Source organism: Pezoporus flaviventris, unplaced genomic scaffold (assembly GCF_033815535.1).
Source record: "Pezoporus flaviventris isolate CSIRO_AGI_PZ_B2104156 unplaced genomic scaffold, CSIRO_AGI_Pfla_v1 ptg000025l, whole genome shotgun sequence".
NCBI lineage: Eukaryota > Metazoa > Chordata > Aves > Psittaciformes > Psittacidae > Pezoporus > Pezoporus flaviventris.
The window spans coordinates 9065399-9087011 of NW_026892573.1; the positions used below are offsets into that span (position 1 = coordinate 9065399).

General features: G+C 40.6%; 1 protein-coding gene across 1 annotated transcript in view; it reads left to right on the top strand.

Annotated features, from left to right (window-relative positions):
* FOXO1 (forkhead box O1) overlaps window positions 1-21221 on the top strand; it is a 64808-nt gene extending 43587 nt beyond the window's left edge. Inside the window, exons 2-3 of the mRNA XM_061457437.1 lie at window positions 15240-16596; window positions 16969-21221. Coding sequence (XP_061313421.1) covers window positions 15240-16583 — 1344 coding nt within the window. The 3' untranslated portion in view covers window positions 16584-16596; window positions 16969-21221. The remainder of the gene's footprint in view (window positions 1-15239; window positions 16597-16968) is intronic.
* Window positions 21222-21613: the final 392 nt, after the last annotated feature.

Sequence of the window (21613 nt, forward strand, 5' to 3'; positions counted from 1 at the left end):
GTGTTGCTCAAGTATAAAAGCAGATAAGCGGCAATTATTTATTTACTCTCAACTTCTACTACCGTTTTTTTGAAACTTCAGGTATGAAGTTCGTCAGACAGAGACTCCATTACAATATTGCTCTGTTGGAGAGGCTTCTTTGTGACTTTGTCGAGCTGGCATCCTTCAGTATAAAATAAAAGTAGGGGAGGGTGATGCCTGGTGTCAAGCCTTGCATACATACACCTGGCGGTGGGAGAGAGAGGGAAGAAAAATTAATTGATGCACATAGTTTTATCTTTAGGAAAACTGTCTTTGTCAAACTATTATTGCCCAGTTGTCAATAATTTGACTTAGCCCAATCCGCAGTTGCTAAGTTTCAGGGGCTGACATAGCAACTTTGGACATTTACAGCTCAAGAAGATCCATGAGTTCTTCTGATCTACAGACAGGCAGATCTGCTCTTTCTTGCACATCTTCTTGTACTCTAATTTACTTACACACTTCAAGTTTGGGGGTGGGGGGAAGGAATTCTTCTGATGTTGCTGGTTTGACAGAAATGTTCTGTAGGTAAGTTGGTACATGTGTTCCACCTCCAAAAGAAGAATATTTTTGGATGGCTGTAGCACACTGAGCTTTGCTTGGGTAGACTGTAGATGTTTGTGGGGAGAGGGAGTTATCTTTCCAAGCAAGTTTATTTTTGAGTCAGAAGTCTGTTTTCCTAGAAAATTAAATCTTTCAAAGTTCCTGTTAGAGGGATCCAAAATGATGTGCTTTTTAGGTGGGGTCATTCACTTTGCCTTTTGAGTACAGAAATAGTTGAGGGTATTTTTTTGAGCCTGTGTGTTTGGAGGACTTGAGGCATGAATATGATGTTATGTCAAAACTCAGACTCTTAATTTTTTTCACAGAGATGGCCAAAGGAAAACACCTAGTGAAGTACTCATGTTTATTTCCTCTTATTTATTGGGATTCCTATGAGTTCTGTAGTGGAAGAGAGGCAGAAATCCAGCTACATGAGAATTAAATGCTTGAGAGATAATGTCCAACTTAACCTTATATAAAAAGTCCTTGAGAAATTCCTGAAATTTAGCTCTGTAATTTCTACTTTAGTGCAGAGACTGTGTGAATTGTGTGACTTTTAAACAATGTGTCTAATCCAGAGGGCATGTTCTTGGGAGTCATGATGTAATTGTAATTGTGTCTGCAGCAGACCATGATCCGGATGAACAGTGGGGGTAGCATGTAGTTCAGAGTTTCTTTTCTAACTCTCTGCCTTCGTGTTAGGGTGAACATAGGCAAACAGTGCCTTGCTGGGGCTCTCTCTCTTCATACTGTACCTGCAGTGTCTGGGGGTGTGTGACCTGACTCCAGAAAAGCTTTGTTGGTTTTCCTATGATTTCAAAACCAAATTTAAGCAAATACAGTTACTTTATATTCCTCTCTTTTTAAAACATCCTGTTTCTTGTCTATGTTTTTGTTTGTGTTTTGTTCTGAGCATGCTTGTGAATCAAATCATAGCTGTGTTTGTAGGTTGCAAAGCTGTGTACAATTATGAATTATCTTCTTGCTGTTGTAAGTCAACAGTGGACAGGAAGAAAGCTGAAAATACTGAATAGGCAGCATATTGCTGTGTAGGCACTTAATGTTGTTGCAGTGGTGTCCTCAACATAAAAAGGACATGGAACTGTTGGAACAAGTCCAGAGAAGGGCCACGAGGATGATCAAGGGACTGGAGCACCTCCTGTATGAAGACAGGCTGAGGAAGTTGGGGCTGTTCAGCCTGGAGAAGAGAAGGCTGCGTGGAGACCTCATAGCAGCCTTCCAGTATCTGAAGGGGGACTGTAGGGATGCTGGAGAGGGACTCTTCATTAGGGACTGTAGTGACAGGACAAGGGGTAATGGGTTAAAACTTAAGCAGGGGAAGTTTAGGTTGGATATAAGGAGGAAATTCTTTCCTGTTAGGGTGGTGAGGCACTGGAATGGGTTGCCCAGGGAGGTTGTGAATGCTCCATCCCTGGCAGTGTTCAAGGCGAGGTTGGACGAGGCCTTGAGTGATATGGTTTGGTGTGAGGTGTCCCTGCCCATGGCAGGGGGGTTGGAACAAGACGATCTTAAGGTCCTTTCCAACCCTGATGATTCTATGATTCTATAAGTTGAAATATTGCTTATTTCCTCTTTGCTGTTCAAAACAACCTGAGCATGTTATGACCAGGGTCTAAACAATAACCGAAAAAGTAAAACCAAACGTTTTAACAGAGAAGGGCATGGCCTGCCAAATATTCTGCGTGATTTATGACTACATGAATAATCAACAGACAAAATACTTGAAAACACCTGACTTTCTGGGGGAAGACTTTAATTTCTTTTTAAAACAAAATGAGAATGTGGAAACATTCCCTGTAATATCTTCAAAACTGAGAATAATCCAATATTAAATAAAAGCAGCAAGGGCTGCAGGGTCGGCTGGAGTTTGGCAGCAGTTTAATACTGCTGGATGTAATAGATGTATCAATGAGAAATCATTATAAAACTTCATAAACAAACTTGATGACATAAATAATATTGGAAAACATGCCTTAGTAAACACACTTGCTTTTTATGTTTCATCCCTGTTTTTAAAGAGGCCATTATGGGATCCACAGAATAAATAACTTCCTGTGTCTTGATAGCTATTGCAAATGACAGCTCCTACTGCTGACATTCCTGCTATTTTTAATCTGATGTAAGGTTGTGTCCTGGAAATTTTTTATTTATTTATTTAAAATGAATGTCCCTTTCTGACCTACAAAGCCAATTTGCTCAAGAAAAGAGCTTGTGCATCTTAGGAGCTGCACAAGGGGCTGTGTTGCTTCTCTTTCTGTGAACATTTGCAAAAGGGAAACCTAAACTGTGGTACCTAAAAGAAGAAAAAGCTGTCAGAAGGAGAAAATACTGAGTATGCCCCTGTTGAGTGTCTAAAGACTACCTTGTGGCAGCCCCTTGAATTGATTTTAGGGCATTTTAGCTCTCTCAGCTCTGCTTTTGCCATAGTGCTTTAGTGCACATCTGGGGAAAGCTGGAGGAGATCTCCTCATCTTTGGGCAAACACATGGGAGGGATGGGAGCCCCATGGCAGTCTTTGTGGTTGCAGAGTTGGATTTTGCAGTCCTTACATCTGAATAACTAGCCAGGCAGGCTCAGGCTGCCCAGTTACCCATGGGCTTTTCATTGAGGGAGCGATAGTGGTGAAGTTTGCACCAAGCGAAGACTGTGACCTCCAGAAGGAGGGAGCCTAATCCAAAAGCTGATAAGAGTTTTTTAGTTTGTGGGATTAGTGAAGGGGAGTTGGAGGCTTTTCAAAACCAGTGTCATCTTCTCTGAACTGATGAGAGTGATGGCAGCATCCTTCCTGGGACACCTTCTTTTGCAGTGCCCAGTGCGCACAGACCCTCCTTGTGTTCAGGGGCTGTCTGGGACAATGAGAGTGAGATCTGCTTTGAGTAGTTGCTGCGAGGCCAGCCTCCTTGTGTATATCAGATTGAGAGAAACAGTAATCAGGAGGGGTTAATTAGACCTACTTAACAGTAGAAAAATAGCACCCAAAATGTCTAACAAAGCTTGGTTTTGCATCCCACTCTGGGAGCTGTTTCATTTTGTGTGCAGTGTGGTCCTGCATCTCTCTAGCAGTGTTGTGTATGTCAAAAGTACCAAGCCATAGTGGTGTGACTTAGTTTCCTTTTTATTGTCCTCATTGTAATATTTTACCGTTTTTTAAAATAATTAAGTTTGGGTGTTGCGATGAATGCTGGTGCACCAGAGCTCTTGCGCCTTACTCTTTACTTTTCTTGTTTGGGAAAGAGGAAGGCAAGTAAATGCAGAGCTGATGGTTTAAGTCACTGTTGCCAGATGACATTCTATGGGAATGAAGACTTGCCAGTGTGTAGATTGTAAATAGTCCTTTGCTTTAGTAAGGGTCTCTGAAGTACAGAGCACATCCTACAGTAGTGAAGGGACAGGAATATTTCCAAAAAGGTTGTGAGGGAAGAAATTACCCTTTAGATTTCCCATCTCTATGTATTCAGCTTGCTCTTAGAAATAGTACTGTGCCTCCCGTGGCCTACTGAAAGCTGTGAGCATGTCTGGGGCTACCTTGGTTCAGGGTTGGTGCTACACTTTTTGCAAGATTGGGTGACTGTTGCTTTATAATGCTGAACAGATGTCATTAAAAACAGTGACAAGCGCCAGAGTTCCTTGAAACTGCAGCCTGGAGAACATCACAGAAAGAGTGTTCAAGAGGAAGACACTGGCATGAGCAGCGCAACCACCCATCAGGAGTCCTTCAAGTCCCGAGACCCTCTTGTGAGAAACTAAAACCCCTTTGAGTATAAACCACACCTTATGTGAAAGAGGGTGACCGCAGCTGGCTAGACAGTGGTGAGGGGCAATGTACACTGGAATATAGCTCAAGGCTATAATGATGTTTGGATGAGGGTTTTTTTGTGGGCACTGGAGTAGTAAATCATGTGATGTAAAAGCATCTAGGCTATGGGAGCAAGCTTGAATTGGAAGGAGCTCTCCTGTAGAGAGTGTGCTGGTGGTCTGGCATGTTTCTGTGGTGAGGGGAAAAAAGTACCAAGGCAAACTGTCCAAAGAAGCTGAATAGAAACACAATACCTGGTATATGTGCTGCCTCTCTAGAATATACAATATATGGGGAATTGGTACTTGCTTCTTGTAACTTTGAAGTAAAGGACAAGTATGAAAAACAGAACACACAAAAAAATGAACAAATATTGACGACATAAAGCAATGTACTTTATGTATTTCCAGATGATACAGTAAAAAGAACTTAAATCTGATCCTGTTTAAACTCCTTTATAAAAACTTAAATCTATTTTTTGATAATATTTTCTTTACAAGGGAATTATATTTCATTTTCTTTTTATATGTGAGACAGGTTAAGAGAGAATTGGCTAGAGGAAAAACAAGTAGTGAAAACACTTATACAGTGGACTGTATTCATATACAAAATAAACTAAAGATAAATGTCCCTGTCCTCTTTCCCCAGTTTCTCTTGGTTACTATAGCAGCATTATGTATTTACAACATTAGGTGAAATCCAGAAGGTGGTTGTTATTTTTAAGCTGACACTGTCCCCTTACGAATGTGAAACCTTCAGCATCTTTAGTACTAAATGCAGTAAAGGGTCTCTAAAGATGCGCTAAATCAAACAAAGCCCCCACTCAACTCCATTTTGTTTTTCTTTGTGTAGTTTTGGAGACTATACTGAAATTTTGCTAGGCTATCCTTGCACTTGCTGTAGTCAAAATAAAAATCAAACACACAGTGAGATGTAGCGTAAGATACCATTCAGCCTGTAAATGCAAGGCATTGCCCTTCTTGTTACAAGACTTGCAGTTTCCTTCAGCCAGGGATTTCCTGTGGGGCACAACTAACCCTGCTGCAAAGGAAGCTTGCTGCTTTCATTGACTCTATTTCTGAAAAACTAGTATTCAGTGTCACCCATGTCTGCAGAATCTGAGTCCTTTGCTTGCCAAAGGAGAGGCTCCCTCTATGCTAGTACAAGGTATTAAGGAGATGTATTTCCTTTTTTTTTCTTTTCTATTAAACTACACAAAGACTCGGTCAACCCAGCTTTTAATATTATTGGATCTGTACATCCCCTCCTTGTATGTTTCTTCCCAAGGTAAGAGATACAGACATGCTTGGTACCTTTCCAGCAAACAAGCAAACACCTCTCTGCTGCCTTTGTCAAACGAGCTTGTGCATTGTAGGAGTTGTGGGTGCAGTGCTGCAGGTGCACTTGGCTCCATTTGTGGATCCATGGCTGCAAACTGGCAGCTGCTACTCCTCGGTGTCCCTAAAGGGAGGTCTGTGGTCAGGCAGTGGGCTTTGTTGCAGGTGAATTAAGTCCTCAAGCCCCTGCAGCTACAGCTAGCCTGTGGGCAGCACAGCGATTGGGGTGTCACAGACTTAGCCAACTGAGGCAAAGGAAAATGAGTTAAAACTGAGGCTGGTAAAGCAAAGCAGTACAGCTTATTGTGGGTAGCCCATTGCTTGTGAATCCACTAGGTTGTGACAATCATTCCAACCTTTCAGGTTATCAGTGATTTTGTGAAAGTAAATAGTCTTGATCCATGAAGAGGAGATGTGTGGCACCTTAGTAAAGCATCCAGCTGAAGCCAAGCATTTAGGGTTAGGTCTGCTTGTGCCTTTACCTAGGCAAGTGGCAATTGACTGCTTAGGTCATTATGCAGGACTTTTAGCATGTAAAGCATACGTGACTTCTCAGGGAGGGATATTTGCAATTGTTTCACTTATCCTAGTAAAGCTTTTGGAATAATCATGTGGTCACAAAGGCCAATGAAAAAAATGAGCCCCATTTTCCAACTGTGATGTTTCTCACCTCTGTGGTTTACACTGAGACTTTGGCCTATTTCTCACATTGTTGCTTCTTACCGGTGAGAACATCTTCCTAGTGATCCTTTAAAGATTAGTTGCTCGTCTAATTAGTATTGATATATTTAGCATGTATGCACCTTTGTACCTCTTCATTAAAGCTAACAAATGTCAATAAAAGGCAGCTTTGTTTTAGAAAGAAAAAAAGAGGGAAACTTTCTATAAACAGAGCTGTAGTCTTCGTGATGAATTGGGTGTAACCCTGGAGAGTGGCAGAGGTGAAACAGGCTGTCTGTTAAACAGGAAATGAGTTATTAACAATTTTTGTCCTACTGATCGTAATTATTCCTGCTGGCTGAAAAAAAATAAACACCCCTTGGTCTTTCTTTATTGTAGTTGCAGAATAAAATTTTAAGCTGTTTGTCATTCTGGCACTGTGTGGCTGAGCTGCTACTTTACTACTCCAAATTTTTACTTATTTTAATAAACTTAGATTAGAATTGTGACTCTTGCTTTCCTGGCAGTAACCTGCTTGTGCCCTGCATTCAGGGACAAACTTGCTTCAAACTGCTGTGGTGGCTGCATCTCCTATATGGTCGCATTCCTGGTTGCTGCGCTAGAGCCTGCAGTGCACAATTGTAAGAGGGCTACCCATCACGAATCTCAGCATCCTTCCTCATGGCTTACTGCACTACAGATAATTTTAATGGTTTTAATCCCTTTCAGCACACGTTAGCAGTAGTGCTTGGTGCTAATATTTGCTGCGTTGTCATTCAGTGTGGCAGTGGCCTATCTGCAGGTGTTCTCTCACTTACCTTTCTTGAACAAAAGATGTATTTTTCTTGCACACATGATGGCCTATATTTTTGGGGGACTATTTTGAAAGACATTAATTATATGCCTGACCTTTGATGGTTTATTAATTGCACCCTTTATCAGCTTTTCTATGATCGCATCTGAGACTGAATGTCAGGTCATCCATGTTATGCATGGGTCCTCCTGCTTTGCTCTTTTTGCATTACTGACATAATTGCAGCACAAGCTGCTTGAGAAGGTCTGAGAATGCTTAAAGAGGGAGGAAAAGCGGACCCAGTTTTAAGAGCATCCTGACTTTGCAATGTTCTTCTTCAGTGAAGGCTCAGCGTTGGCCTCCTGTGTCACTAGTGAACTTGGGAAATGCTTCTTCAGCATTAAGCTATGCAGACATATGGATATATATGTTCCCTATCTGTGGAAACCAGAAATGTTTATTTACAAGTATGGAACCCTTATATTTGTTAAACACTAGCTTTCCATCTGTTGGAATAGAAAGCTTACAGCATCAGTTTTGTAAAGGCACTATTAGGATTTATCTGGGTCACCAAATACGTAGTTATCCCTGCTAGCTTGGAATTCTTTTAGTCTTCCCTTATTTTCTACACTTAACAACTTCTGTTTTATCCTGATGGCTATTTGCCTTTTTTTTTTTTTTTAATAATACTGTGTTGCCTTCTTGCTATTGCCTTTCCTTCACCCCTGAAAACTGATCCATTTCAGACAAACCTGTTGGCTGTTTTGGCTTCCCAGATGATTTTACCAGAGAGGGAAGAAGTTCCATTTGACAAATCCCTTTTAAAAAAATCTCACCATTTTCTTATGCATCTTCGTCTGTTGTTTTTCCTAATCAGTGTCACTTAGTTTCCTTGGCTTTGAAATGCTAGCAAATGTTTATATATTTGGTGTATGCTGTGTTGATACTATATCATGCCTGTATTGTGGTTATAGAAATAAATGTAGTTATAAAATGGAGTATGGGCACTAGTGATTGTTAACATGGTCGTGGTTATGTCTCTCTTGGAGGTACAGAAAACATAAGAGTGGTCGTAAGCAGTTTTGGTTGGGGTCATCACATGTGGAAGAGTATCCAGGTGTTTGCTTATGTTGTGTGTACAGTTCTTACACTGTGTTTTACTTTGCTCATGTTTTTTATACTCATTCTTTCTAAATGCCTCTGTAGGGAAAATAAGGAGCTATTACTATCTCATTAGAAAATCTACACTGCTTTTCTGGGAAAGTTATGCAGAGGATTCTGCCTATAATGAAAAGGAAGGTGTCTGGGGATAGCAACTGGGAATTACTCAAATACATGTCAGTAGAGTTGCCATTTCTGAGATGTAAGTATGCATTGCCAAGTCCCTTAAACATCAATGTCTGGAGCAGTGCATGTATTTTCTGTTACTACATACTATGTTTCAGAGGAGAAGGCTCCAGTGTTTGTGAAATACTGTCCAGCCCCTGGCACCACGTGTGGTAGCAGGATGCAACCTGGAGGATGGCCAAGCCCTTTTGATGTCCAAAGATTTTTAGTCTTCTACATCTGTGAGAAGGAAGTGTATGAGAGTATAAATCTGAGGAGTTAACTGCAAAAGGCAGAACTGAGGTTAATGCCACTGACATGGTCACAGGAGAGCCCCTTTGTGCAGAGAGACATGTATATCAATCATATAGTGATAGCATATAGTCTGTCCCATTCTTGTACACTCATTCATGGAACAAGGGCTTCATTGCCAAAATCTTATCAAATGAAACAGTCTTCATGTTTGCAGATAACGTTTCATGGGTGGTGATCTGGGAAAGACTCTTGCTATGCCACCATCTGTAAGGAAAAGCGCAGAGAAACAGTGAAAGATGCCCCTAGTAAGACTGAAGCGTTTCTGCACTTTTTCCAGCTGACACTTCTTAACTGTGTAGGAGTACAGGACAAAAATGAAGTAAAACAAAAGCACCCCCCGAAGAACAAAGGACCCAAAAAAGCATGACCTGTTTGGGAGGAAATCCTGCCTTTCCACCATCTTGCAGCTGCAGGTGGCAAATTGCCAGCATCTTCTAAATATGACTCTTTGACCTGAGGCTAAGTGACACGCTTTCTGTTCTTGCTCTTATATGACAATGGAGAAGGTTTCTGAGCTGTAATCAAAGAATGTTACAGTTGGGTGGCAAAGATAGCTATTTCATTAGCATTTGGAACTTCCAACAGTGCAGCCAGATATGCAGTTGTATTGGTGAGCATGGTATTACCAGGAACCGTTTAGAGAGAGAAATGTGGCTAAGGCTGTCTTATAACAAGTGTGCTATCTGTTGACCCAATGCTTTTGAGTGTCCAACACTAGCTCTGCGGCAAACCGAAGCTCCTTGTGCAGCATCTGCTTCTGAACTTCTTGTATCTCATAGTCATCAGATAAGACAAACAGGTCTGCCTTACAGTGGACTGTTTTACCAAAGGAAAATGTGGTACATCTGGAGTTATCAATGTTCTGTTTTCTTCTTAGCCTCCTCATTTTGCCCCTGCAAACTTGGCAGGATGATTGGAAACCACATCAAAGTGGGAGCAGGCAGTGTAACTATTCCAGGTAGACCTGCCTGTTTCACCAGGCATGGTCTAACTTAGTCTTGGATAGATGCTACGTGGCACCACTTGCCACAGTTAGATCCTGCTGCTACTGTCTGGCTTGTTAACGCTGAAGGAACCCTGGGGATATGTGCTGGTGAACTTCCTGTCCTTTGCATACTTTCCTAGGAGGTTTTTTTAATGACTTCTGTTCAGAGTGCTGCTTGCCACTGAGGCTCCAAGAGGAGGGTGATTTGGGTGTCTGGACCTGCTGTAGAATCCCCATACACAGACCTTGAGTGACAGTCTGATGTCCTCTGTAACAGCATATAGAAATCCTGATGTCTTCCCTTTTCTGTTGCCAAGCTTTTGCTTTGGTGTTGTTTCCACAGAGGGACTCTCATGATTCTGAATCTGCTGTAAGCTGTCAGTAACAGGACACACTAACACAGCTGGCTTGTGCCAGCCACCACTGATGACAGCAGACACCTCTCAACAGTTATGATGTTAGCTGATGGGTCTCTAACTTCTGTCCTACCAGTCCTCAAATGTGACTTTTTTTGCCAGGCATGTTCCTATTGCAGTATTCTCCAACTATCAGTTAAAATAAATAAATAAGCAATCTCACCCACTTTTCTTTCTTCTACTTTTTTTGAATTGTCAATATTTTAAAGGGTCATAGCAGAAGCAGTCTTGCGTTCCATATTCCCTGAAAGTTTCTCTCCAGCTTCCAAATCTGTTTCAGATATTGTTTGGTGAGATCTGAGAACTATAGGCAGATATTGTGCACCAGTCTGTATTTACAGCCATTCCAGCTGACTAGCAACATGTGTAGACTGTTTCCTTGGATGAGGTGCAGGAAGCAGTGAACTGCTGAGATGTCTTCTGAATGAAGAATTACTGGGCAGCCATTAGACTGTTAGTTTTAATTGAAATGCTTGACCTGTGCATTATGGACGCAGTCTTGCTTTTACAGCCTTCCACTTTGTGTTATGACTGCATCTTTCTCCAGAGGCTGACTCCTTCTGGCTTTGTTACTAGTTACTGGTAAATGTTTTCTGAGATGCCATGGCATGCTGCATTGCAGTGCCATCAGCGTATGCACCTTGACAGCAGATCCGCTTCTTTTTGTAAAATATATTGACTGTTGCATCTATTCCTTGCTCTTCCTTTTGGTGGCTGTCACAGCACTGAAGCTGAATGGATGATGCCCAGGCGCAAGTGTTGAGGGTATGAGGGTGGAAGAGACCATGGACACTCTTAAGCGCTCTTACAAAGTCTGGGTCTTGCAGCTCCCCAGATACTCACAGATCCACAGCTAGTTCCTGCTTGGAGAGGTTTGCAGTGGGGTTAAACAAGAGGTCTGCAGCAGGAACTCTGCTCCGCTTTGCTCTCCTTTGTATGCTCCAAGGGCTGGGCTGGAGGAAAGATGGTTAGTGTGACTGTATGGTCTCACTTCAGGTTTACAAGGTTGTCAAGTTTACAGCGCAACTCTGGCTTTGGGTGTTTCTCCTTAGTAAAACACCAAAACAATTTACTGAAAAAGTAAATACCTTAATATTGCAAGTAAAGAATTGTAACAGGAGTATGATTTTTTTTTTTTTTGCAGTAAGGTTAAACTTAAATTGCATTTTTTAGTGCGTATATCTTGGTTTAAATGCAATATTAGGTATCAGCAGAGTTATTTACACACAGGGATTAAATGGCTGAGACTTTTATTTCTTTAATTGCTTTAAAATTGTAAAGGAGTTTGAGGTTTCTTGTTGCTTAGAGGAGTAGCAAGAAGGGCATTCTTGTAGCAGTGGCAGTCTGGCTGTCGGAAATGTTGGAAGTGTAGCTGAATAATATATGTAGATTTAAAGGAACCATTTTCTTGGTTTTATAAGTTTTATTAGCTGGTCTGTGCTCATCAGATTGCATTTAGCAGATAATGGGTTTGCATATTTTGTCTCTTAAATCAGTGAGCAGTGATAAGCATATCGACAGTTCCTGGTCTATATGCTGAGGTATGGCATGGAGTCTGTTCAGACTAGGCGGGAGTGGAGGCTCTCTGTGCCTTATCCAAAGGCAGAAACTCAATCCCAGGAGACACCCCACAGGTGGCAGCAGCCCTGCTGCCGTCCTGACAAAGGTTTGATAAAATTCCAGTGTGGATGCTCTCAGAGCGAGCTGGCACGTGTCGCTGCTGCTCACAAACCTGCCTCAAAACGCAGCCGGCTGCTTTTCACCTCATTCATGCCAGGTTTTTGGAGGCTTTGCTTCGAAGTCCCACCAAAAGCCATGGCTAAAAGCATCTCGCAACATGCTGGGGCTGGTGGTGCTGCGGAGCACCCTGGCTGCTGACAGCCGTGCCACTCCTCCAGCTGCCAAGATCCACTGCTGAAACTGTACTTTTTTATCAGGTCATGTTTGTGTCTGGCAAAGATTTGTAGACACAACATCATTAACAGCAGCGCATATTTTCACAAGATTTACCTCTTCAACACTTTTTCCAAGTTAGTAAATCATAGCTTCTTTAATGTCCTGCTGGCTGCGTGAAAAACAGGAATTTATGTAACAAGCTCCAGGCCGCAAACCTTTTCCTGTTAGGAAAATTTTTTTTGCATTGCTGGCAGCGTTAGGAGACAGCTCTGTTACTCAAAGAGCGACCTCAGATGTCCTCAGTACAATAATACCAGATTATAACATTTTTGATGACTAAGGAATAGCAGTAATTTCTTAAATATTTAACTCTTCTGGTGCAGAGAAGAGGGAACCGAGCCTTAGCACAGTATTTTCTCTGCCGGTGTGTTTTGTGTGTTTGATACACCTATTTTGATAGTAAACAGTGGGCCTGAGCCAACTGGGTATGTTTACAAAATACTGTAAAAAAAAAAAAAAAAAAAGAGAATGAACTGGTGCAGGAGGTTTTTTAATCAAGAGAACAACTTTCTTGCGACATTTCTAGAGCTGGACTTGGGTCAGCTGGGGATTCGGCTGTGGCCCTTGAGTGAAAACAACAAGCTGCGCCAGGGCGGCCTCACAAGGCTTCTTGGTCAGCCCTCGGGGCCACGGGCAAGTCCAAAGATAGATGTTTTGGGCTTACCCTCCCAATGTGTGAGCTGCACCTGATGAATACACAATTTCAAGGCCTTCCCTGCTGCTCTGTAGTAGATAGAGGATGAGATTTTGATGGCAGGGTTACGTGCAGTGAAGATGTACATTCCTACTTTAATTAGTTAATATGAGAATGGCTTCCTTTCTAAATTGAGTAAGGAAGCACTCAAATCATCACTGGTGTTTGTTTTACTGGGATAGTTTATTAAAGATGGTTCTTTGGAGGGGAAGGAGATGTTGGAAAGACTCTGAGGTTAGGCACATGGTTTCACTTCTTGTGCTGGTTGAACACCAAGCTAGTTGAACATGAGGCCATGTTGTGGCATCTTCTGCTGTCAAAGAGCGCTTTGTGCCCCTGTTTGGGGTGAAGCTGCTATCCTGTGGGGGTAGTCCCAGAACACTGCTGCCTGGCTGCCCTCATTTGCAAAAGGACTCCTCTTCAACCCCAGAATAACCTTTCCTGTTGAGCTCTGTAGATGGCCAGGCCTTCATTGGATGGTTGGCTTCCTGTAGTCCACGATGTGTCATGGCCCTTGCAGGTTGTTTGAGCCTGTTGTCCCTGGTTTGAGCTGGGCACCATGAGATGACTGGTTTCACCTGGCATGCCTCCTTATGGTCTTTGCTCCTGTTCTTCTGTCAGCTGGATGTGTAAGCAATGCGGAAAGATGGGCATCTTTGAGAAAGCAAATGTACACAGGAGAATGGGTAGAGAAGGTGAAGGAAGATATTTCTGGAGATGCTGCTGTCACAGGGTTGGGAAATACAGCAAAAGCAGCCAGAGCAGTGGCTGTGTCCCTTGTCCTCTGGTTTGACTCTAAGGCATGCAAAGTGCCATGAGCTGTATCATCTTCTTAGTTTGGTGTTGTAGTGTGTCCAGGGTGTCAGATTAAAAACATAATTAATAAGAAAATTAAGATAGAATGGGAGGAGGAAGGTAGGAAAACAGGGAAGATGGAACTTTTGATTGTCTTGATGTGCTACCAGGGGTTTTGTAGATCTGGCAGCCATTTAGTGTTCTGAGATAAATGGCCTGATGGTCAGGATCAACTTTACTACTGCTTTCTAGAAAGTCTTTCTGGTTTTGCTCCCCTAAATTTATTTTTAAGACAACATGCTAAGAAATGATTATGAATGGAGGCCAGCTGCTGGCTCACTAATTTCTCTGCCACTGAGGTCTCATTTCTGGTTTACTTATTTTATGCGTTGTTTCGTGTTTCCCTCCTACTTGCTCTACATGAATTGCAGTCCCAGCACAGACCATGGGTCCCCATGTAGACTGTGCTACCATCCCACCACCTTCCTACCAACGTGTATGGATGCCTATTTCAGCACTCCTTGAGACTGAGACCTTTTGTTAGCAATTATGTCAAAATATAGGACAGCTTTTCTGTTGATATAGTGTTCTTTACATGTGCTCAGCAGAAAATTACATGAAGAAAAAAGTGTTTATCTACAGCTTGGTAATGCAAAGGGTAGTCTCTTATTAACAGGTCAACCTGTGGGCTTGGAGTTTTGATTTTGAGATTTTTTTCTTTTTTGTTTTTGTATGTAAGAACAAAACGTGAAGCTTGTGACTGAGGAGATAATGAAAAGCTTCAGTACCTCTGGTCAGTCTTGGCACAAGGTATCTTGTGCCCTCTGGTATTAGAAGAATCAACTTCACATATTAAAATGTTAATTTTGAAAGAGAGAGATGGTTTTCAGACTGAGATTTTAAATGCAGTTTTGTCTATTTTTTTTGTCTGTTTGCATTCCTTTCTCCCTTATGATTTCTTAGGTAATTTGTCATGTTTATTTATAAAACTTGGAACTTAATCCTCAACTGATTTTCTATATATGTTTTCTCACGTAACACAAATAATATAAACCTTACTAATGCTCAGTGGCAATAATCACAGGCTGGCATGTTTGCAGGGTTTTAGGGATGTGCAATGTGAAAACCTAATATAAGGACCATAGAACTAGATCTAGCGTTCCCGAACTTCATGTAAAATAAAGAAAAATAAGTAAATCCCTAAATGCAATCAAGTTCATTTGTTAGAGTGAAGCTGTTAATGAGATCTTCAGTCATCTCCTTGGCCTTCTAGTATATTTTGTCTCCTTTATGAGGAATTTGTATTTCAAACCAGCTCCTTCAGTGTTTAACCTTTTATAGTGCCAGATGTGATTGGGCCACGTGACAGTCAAACTGACATAGCAACTCACTGCAAGCTCATGTCAGCCAGTTCTGAGTGGTGAGCTGATAAAAGATATTTCCAGATAGGCATGGTTTTCCATTTCATGATTAGGCCTATGTTTTCTAACAAAATTAAAACATATTTGGAGTGACAAATATTTAGTATGTCATAAAAGATGCATGTTTTCTCTATTTCTTACACCTTATTTTGTTTTTCAGAATTCAATCCGTCACAACCTGTCTCTGCACAGCAAGTTCATCAGAGTGCAGAATGAAGGAACAGGGAAGAGTTCCTGGTGGATGCTCAATCCTGAAGGAGGAAAGAGTGGCAAATCTCCTAGGAGGCGAGCGGCGTCCATGGATAACAACAGCAAGTTTGCCAAAAGCAGAGGCAGAGCTGCCAAGAAAAAAGCATCCCTTCAGTCTGGTCAAGAGGGAAATAGTGACAGCCCTGGATCGCAGTTCTCGAAGTGGCCTGCAAGCCCCAGCTCTCACAGTAACGATGACTTTGATAACTGGAGTACATTTCGACCTAGAACTAGCTCTAATGCTAGTACGATTAGTGGAAGACTTTCTCCTATTTTGCCAGAACAAGATGACCTTGGAGATGGGGATGTGCACTCCATGGTATACCCATCACCAGCCACCAAAATGACTTCTACTCTACCCAGCCTTTCAGAGATGAGTAATTCTGAGAACATGGAAAATCTTTTGGATAACCTTAATCTCTTGTCACCTAATACGTCAATGACTGTGTCAACCCAGTCTTCATCTGCTACTCTGATGCAGCAAACACCAGGTTACTCTTTCGCATCCTCAACCACAAGTATAGGTTCACCAAATCCAGACTACAGGAAATTCACGTATGCTCAAGCTAGCATGAACTCTTTGCCCCAGATTCCTATGCAGACTCTTCAAGACAGTAAATCAAGCTATGGATCGATGAGCCAATTTAACTGTCCCGCAGGGCTTCTGAAGGAGCTACTGACTTCCGATTCTCCACCGCACAATGATATCTTGGCATCGGTAGATACTGGTGTTTCCCAGCCTGGTGGCAGGGGGCTGGGCCAAAATGTGCTGATGGTTGCTAACTCAGTGATGCCAACTTATGGCAGTCAACCACCCCACAACAAAATGATGAACCCTAACACCCGCCCTCACCAAGGACATAACCAGCCAACACCTGCAGTTAATGGTCGTGCCTTGTCACACACGGTGAACACCATGTCACATACATCAGGTCTAAATCGCTTGTCGACAGTGAAGACTTCGTTACAAGTGCCTATGAGTCACCCAATGCAGATGAATGCTATGAACCCGTACGCCCCTGTTAGCAGTTGCAATGGCTACGGAAGGGTGGGAATTGTTTCCCTCCACCAGGAGAAGCTTCCCAGTGACTTAGATGACATGTTAATTGAACGGTTGGACTGTGACATGGAGTCGATTATCCGTAATGACCTTATGGATGGAGAAACATTAGATTTTAACTTTGACAGTGTATTGCCTAACCAAAGTTTTCAGCACAGCGTAAAGACAACCACACACAGTTGGGTGTCAGGCTAGGATGTAGTAGGAGGTAAGCTGTGCTTTTTATAATAAATCTGAAAACCACTAAAGGGAAAAGAGATGTCAAAATGCATAAAATCAGGGTGTCTTCTGTGTTGGCATGTGAAGTGCCTTTATTAATCAGTCACTTTCCAGCCCTTTGTTAGTTTCCACCGGTGCATTAGGATTGCCATGTACCAACTGCTGTTACTTCATGTGGAGCACTAATATTTTGCCATTAATACTTTAAACAAAAAAATTGCTGGTAGCTAGCAATTGCTGAATACTTTTTTTCCCCACCATTTAAGGTAACTTAAAGCTAGTTTTAGCATATTTTAATAGATTTAATCTTTTGGTGTGAGTGTTAATTTGTTCTTTTTGTTGTTTTTTTCTTTCTTCCCAGGCTACGGTTAAATTCTCCAGACTTGTCTGACAGCAGGAACTGAGAAAAGCAGTACAAAGATGTCCTTCACCTTCCTTTTTAATTTTCTTGACAAAGCTGTGCGCTTGCACTAGCTTCTCTTGGGGGTCTTTTTTTTTTGTCTTTTTTCTTCCTTTCGTCAGAGTTGGCAGCAGACAGAGTATTTTCCTGTACAGGATGTTTGCCCAAGATTTGCAGGTTATGTGCTGCTGTAGATAAGAACTGTGCCATTGGAAATTTCATTACTCTGAAGTGCCAAATTCACTACACCATGTAATCACAGCAAAGACTCTTAACTTACATCATGTTGTGCTTTCGGTTTTGTACAGTATGATCTGTAGAAGAAGAATTGTTTTTTAAGACTATCTGTTTTGGTCCAAGAAAAATTTATAAACTTTTGTAAGAATACTGTGATGATCTCATGCCCTAAGTAAGTTTAACCTTCATTGATGTTACCTGTGTTTTGATGAATTGAGATAACTGTGGACTTGCCTTGCAGCAGTACAAACTGCATTATTTTACTCAAATTTGCCATACATTTCATATGGGAACAGAATAGCCTGTTAAATATGATCCTAATAAACTCACTATTCAAAGCAAACAGTAGGTTAAATGCCATTTGATAAGTTACCTGTATTCATGTAAATTTATGCAAGAATATATTTGGATTTCATTGTCAGACTAATGACTATTGTTGGACTTAAGATAATTTTTGGAATACTTTCCAAGCTATTTTTCTTATAGTTAAAGTCTACTTTTGTTACATAGGCAACCTAAAAAAGATAAAAAATATCTGAGATCTGGCAGCATTCATAACCTCTTCATTTTGTACAGTATTTTAATTGGATTAAGTACATGTTTTTATAGATTTCCCTAGCACTTGGGAGTGCTAATAAAGGAAAAGCTTAATAAGGATCTTGAATACAAAACATTTCTGTCCCTTTTTTGTTGTGTGATGTATAAATATAGACAACTTTATGTTTAGGAAATATTTAATCATTTTTATATATGCATTTTTAGAAATGTCATCTGCTTCTACTATCATTTTAACTCTGACTACCACAAAGTGTTAAGTATTCATTGTTAGATGCTTGTACAATGCTTCACATTTATATTTATTTCATGGAGGTCTCATAATGTTTGTGCACTCAAGAGCAGGACCTTTTGGAGAAATTCCTCATTTTATTCGTATATTATTATCAATTTTAGTAAAATTGATGACAAAATTGTAATTTGTCTTAATTAGCGCTAGGTTTAAGGTTTGTTGGTGTTCCTGTTGTCAAGCAGTACATTTGAAGAGGCAAAAATGCTACTTTTGAGTGGGATACTAAAACTTCTGTCATGCCCTGTTGCAGGACAAAATATTATTTTTTTTTTACATAAGAAAGATAAAGTAAGTTGTGAAGTTATACAAATAGGCGAGTTTGAGGGTAGGGGCGAGCATTAATGACAGAGGCCTTGTTCCTGTGGGAAAACCTGGTCTTGCTGGAATAGGCACGCTGACAGCTACCTGAGTGTTTTCAGGATTGGGTCTCGAATAAATGGTTTCTGATTTTTTGACGTTGCACAGTGCAATTTTCATGGAGGTGTGGATAAGAGGCCTCATCTGTGTTTTCACTGGTTGCTAAACACCACTGTGTTAGAGAAATCCTTGGAGCTTTTTTATGCAGTGACAGGATGAACATCTTTTGTGCTAGGACTGGTTGTTGTGAAGAAGGGGAGAAATAGATATTTTTCCATTGATTTTTCTTTTGTCTACATAACCCACAATTGGAAAACATTCTAATTGAAACTTATCTTCCCTGTAGTGATGGCATATGGTGGAGAAAGAAATGGGATGTGCCAAGAAAATTAAGTTTAGTAACAAGCCATATATTTAATGATCCTGTTATGACTTTCCTATGGCTCTGCAATGTATTATTGATGTGCTAACATTTAGCTCCCTTTTGGCTTATATCACTACCAATTACAGCTGATCCTGCTTTTTTACATATCCTACTACAGTTGTCAGCAGTTCCAGAGGCTGATGTTGAGCTGTCCTGTGATACAGGTCTTCCCCAGCATGAAATTGGTCTTTGTACTTTGTTGAGCAAAATGAAATATTCTTATTGCTGAAGCCTCAATGAAGCTGCCTGCTTTCACAGGCAAGTATCTCTAGTAGCATCTTCACCATCGAATTCATAGTGTCTGAAATGTGACGAGAAATCCTGGCAGTGGAGCAAGCAAGAGGGCTCACATATGAGTTTCTGGAGATCCGTCTTTCTGCTGCATGTACAAAAATGTTTGTTCCTAAATGGGCTCTGATATGCATAGGTCAAAGCAGTTGTAAAATTCACCTCTGCATGCAAAGCAAGCATCTTAATACTAAACGCCATGGGGTTACAGCTGAACATGCTACATTTAACAATATACCTCCTGGTTTTTATTTACTGCTACTGTATAACTTCCTGTATAGAGGTATTTTCTTAATTCCCTTTTATAATTATGAATAACCTGAATGTAGCCATTCCTTAATTACAACAGTTTGCAGGAAGCCCCTTTAAGTATTGTGAGAAAGCAGTTGTAGATAATCATAGGTTTGGGCTGTGTGGTCATTTTTTTGTTTGTTTTGGTTTCATTTTTCCTTGTTTTCTTTCTTTCTTTTTTTTTTTGTTTGTGCCATTCTAATATTTTGCAGTTGTAATTCTGGAATACTGTGAAGTCTGGTGAAGAGGCATGTTGTCGGCCTTGAAAACAAACATTATGTGACCTCAAATAATAAATCCTTTTTCAGTAAAAGTACCAAGTTTCTGGAGTAACTTAGTTTGTCAGAATTGTTGTAAATGATTGGTTTGTGAATTGTGCAGATGATCTTACCTATGCAGCCTTGTTTTTGACTTTTCTCTGGTTTGTACTGTTATTAAAAGTTTATTGTATTATAGAGCTGTTCAGATATTTTAAATATAAAGATGTATTGTTTCCATAATATAGCTATATGATATATGTTTAGGTAGTAGATGCATTAATTGGAAAGCTCTGCTTTGATAAACTGACAATTTGCCTACACTTATAAGCAAAAGTTATATTGCTTATTATTGGCTTAAGTCAACAGAGCATCCCTAAGAAGAGAAGTTAAAATTGGACCAATTATAAAACAGTATAAAATTTGCACTTGTTAAACCACTGGATGTATGTTAGTACTTTTTTATTTTTTTACTGATTTGAAATTCCTATTTTCATGGTGAAATTGCTAGGATCCTTAATTTATGACTGATTTTAAATAAGGTATTCTCATTATTATTATTTTGGTAATCATAATGTAAAATGAAGCATGGTTTATGCAAGCAAAAAAAAGCAAATTACTTGGCGTTAAAACTGGCCTCCTTTTTTGAGGGTGTTCCACAAACCAGCAATATCGAGAGATTGGCATGTACATACTGCTAGTTCTATTTGCGAATGGTGTGACAGCTCTTCAACGCTTCACTGCTCTGACTTAGTCACATTGCAGGATTAAAATTCATATGTGGATATTTTCAGCAAAAGTGCCTGATGTACTTCTACAGACACACGAGAACAATCCCTGACAGTTTGTTGTATAAAGCCATAAATGTATATAAATTATGTTTAAAAAGTTTTGTGTCCTTTTTTGTATACAGAGAATGAGATTTGTACCAGGATTCTACTTGTGATTAGTAATCCTTCTACTCCGACTTTGTTGTAATCACTTTCCTTACCGCGTAATCTTTTTAATGATGATGATGATCATTATCCGTTTGGACAATCCTGATGACATTAGCAATTTTATATGGAAAAATACTTCATGGTACCAAGTCTTGCCTGGCAAGATGATACCATATTAATGAGCGAACACTAACTGCAGAATAGTTAACAAATTTTCCATTACTTGCTATAAAGGAATTTCTCTCTCTTGGCATTGCTTCTGGAATTGGAACCGTAGCAGGTACAGGAACCTAATAGGGCTGTGTTACCAGTGTTTTATCAACATAATGTGCTAAAAGTAACTTGTTTACAAGTCTTTGAGACTAAACACAAGAAGAATCCATGCCTGACTTGTAGGCCTTGCTGTGTAGAGATGCTTTGTTACTGGAAGCTGCGTTAGGCAGCATCAGACCGTGTTGCCAGTGCTTCGAGAAGCGTAGTTCAGAGAAAATGACAAAAAAACTCCTGAAATCTTTTCAGAATGGGTATTTGTAAGTATAAGCTCTTAATAAAATTGCTATGACATGAGATGTTAATTAGTGTATCAGAATGTTATGTAGTACATTGTTAAAGAAGGAGAGGACAAAAACCACCAAGGGACGCTGACATACTTCAAACCACAGGAAAGAATTAGTCATTTAGTCCAAATTGCATGTTAGATCCTAATGCTGTTAAATGTGGGAGAGCACGGGCTTGGGAGAGACACCTTTCTCTTCCCACCACTCCCCCTGTTAAGGTGAGACAGTTCATGAAGTCCTCTCATCCTTCTTATCTTCCATTTTCTCTTCTTGCCTTCCTCTGCCGTTCCTGTCTTCCTGAAGTACATACCTTTTCTTGGAGTAAGAGTTTTTCATTTGCCAAACACTTGGTCTATATAGGCCAGCCTGCATGGTGCTGCTCCTTTCACAGTCGTGCTTTACACTGCAAC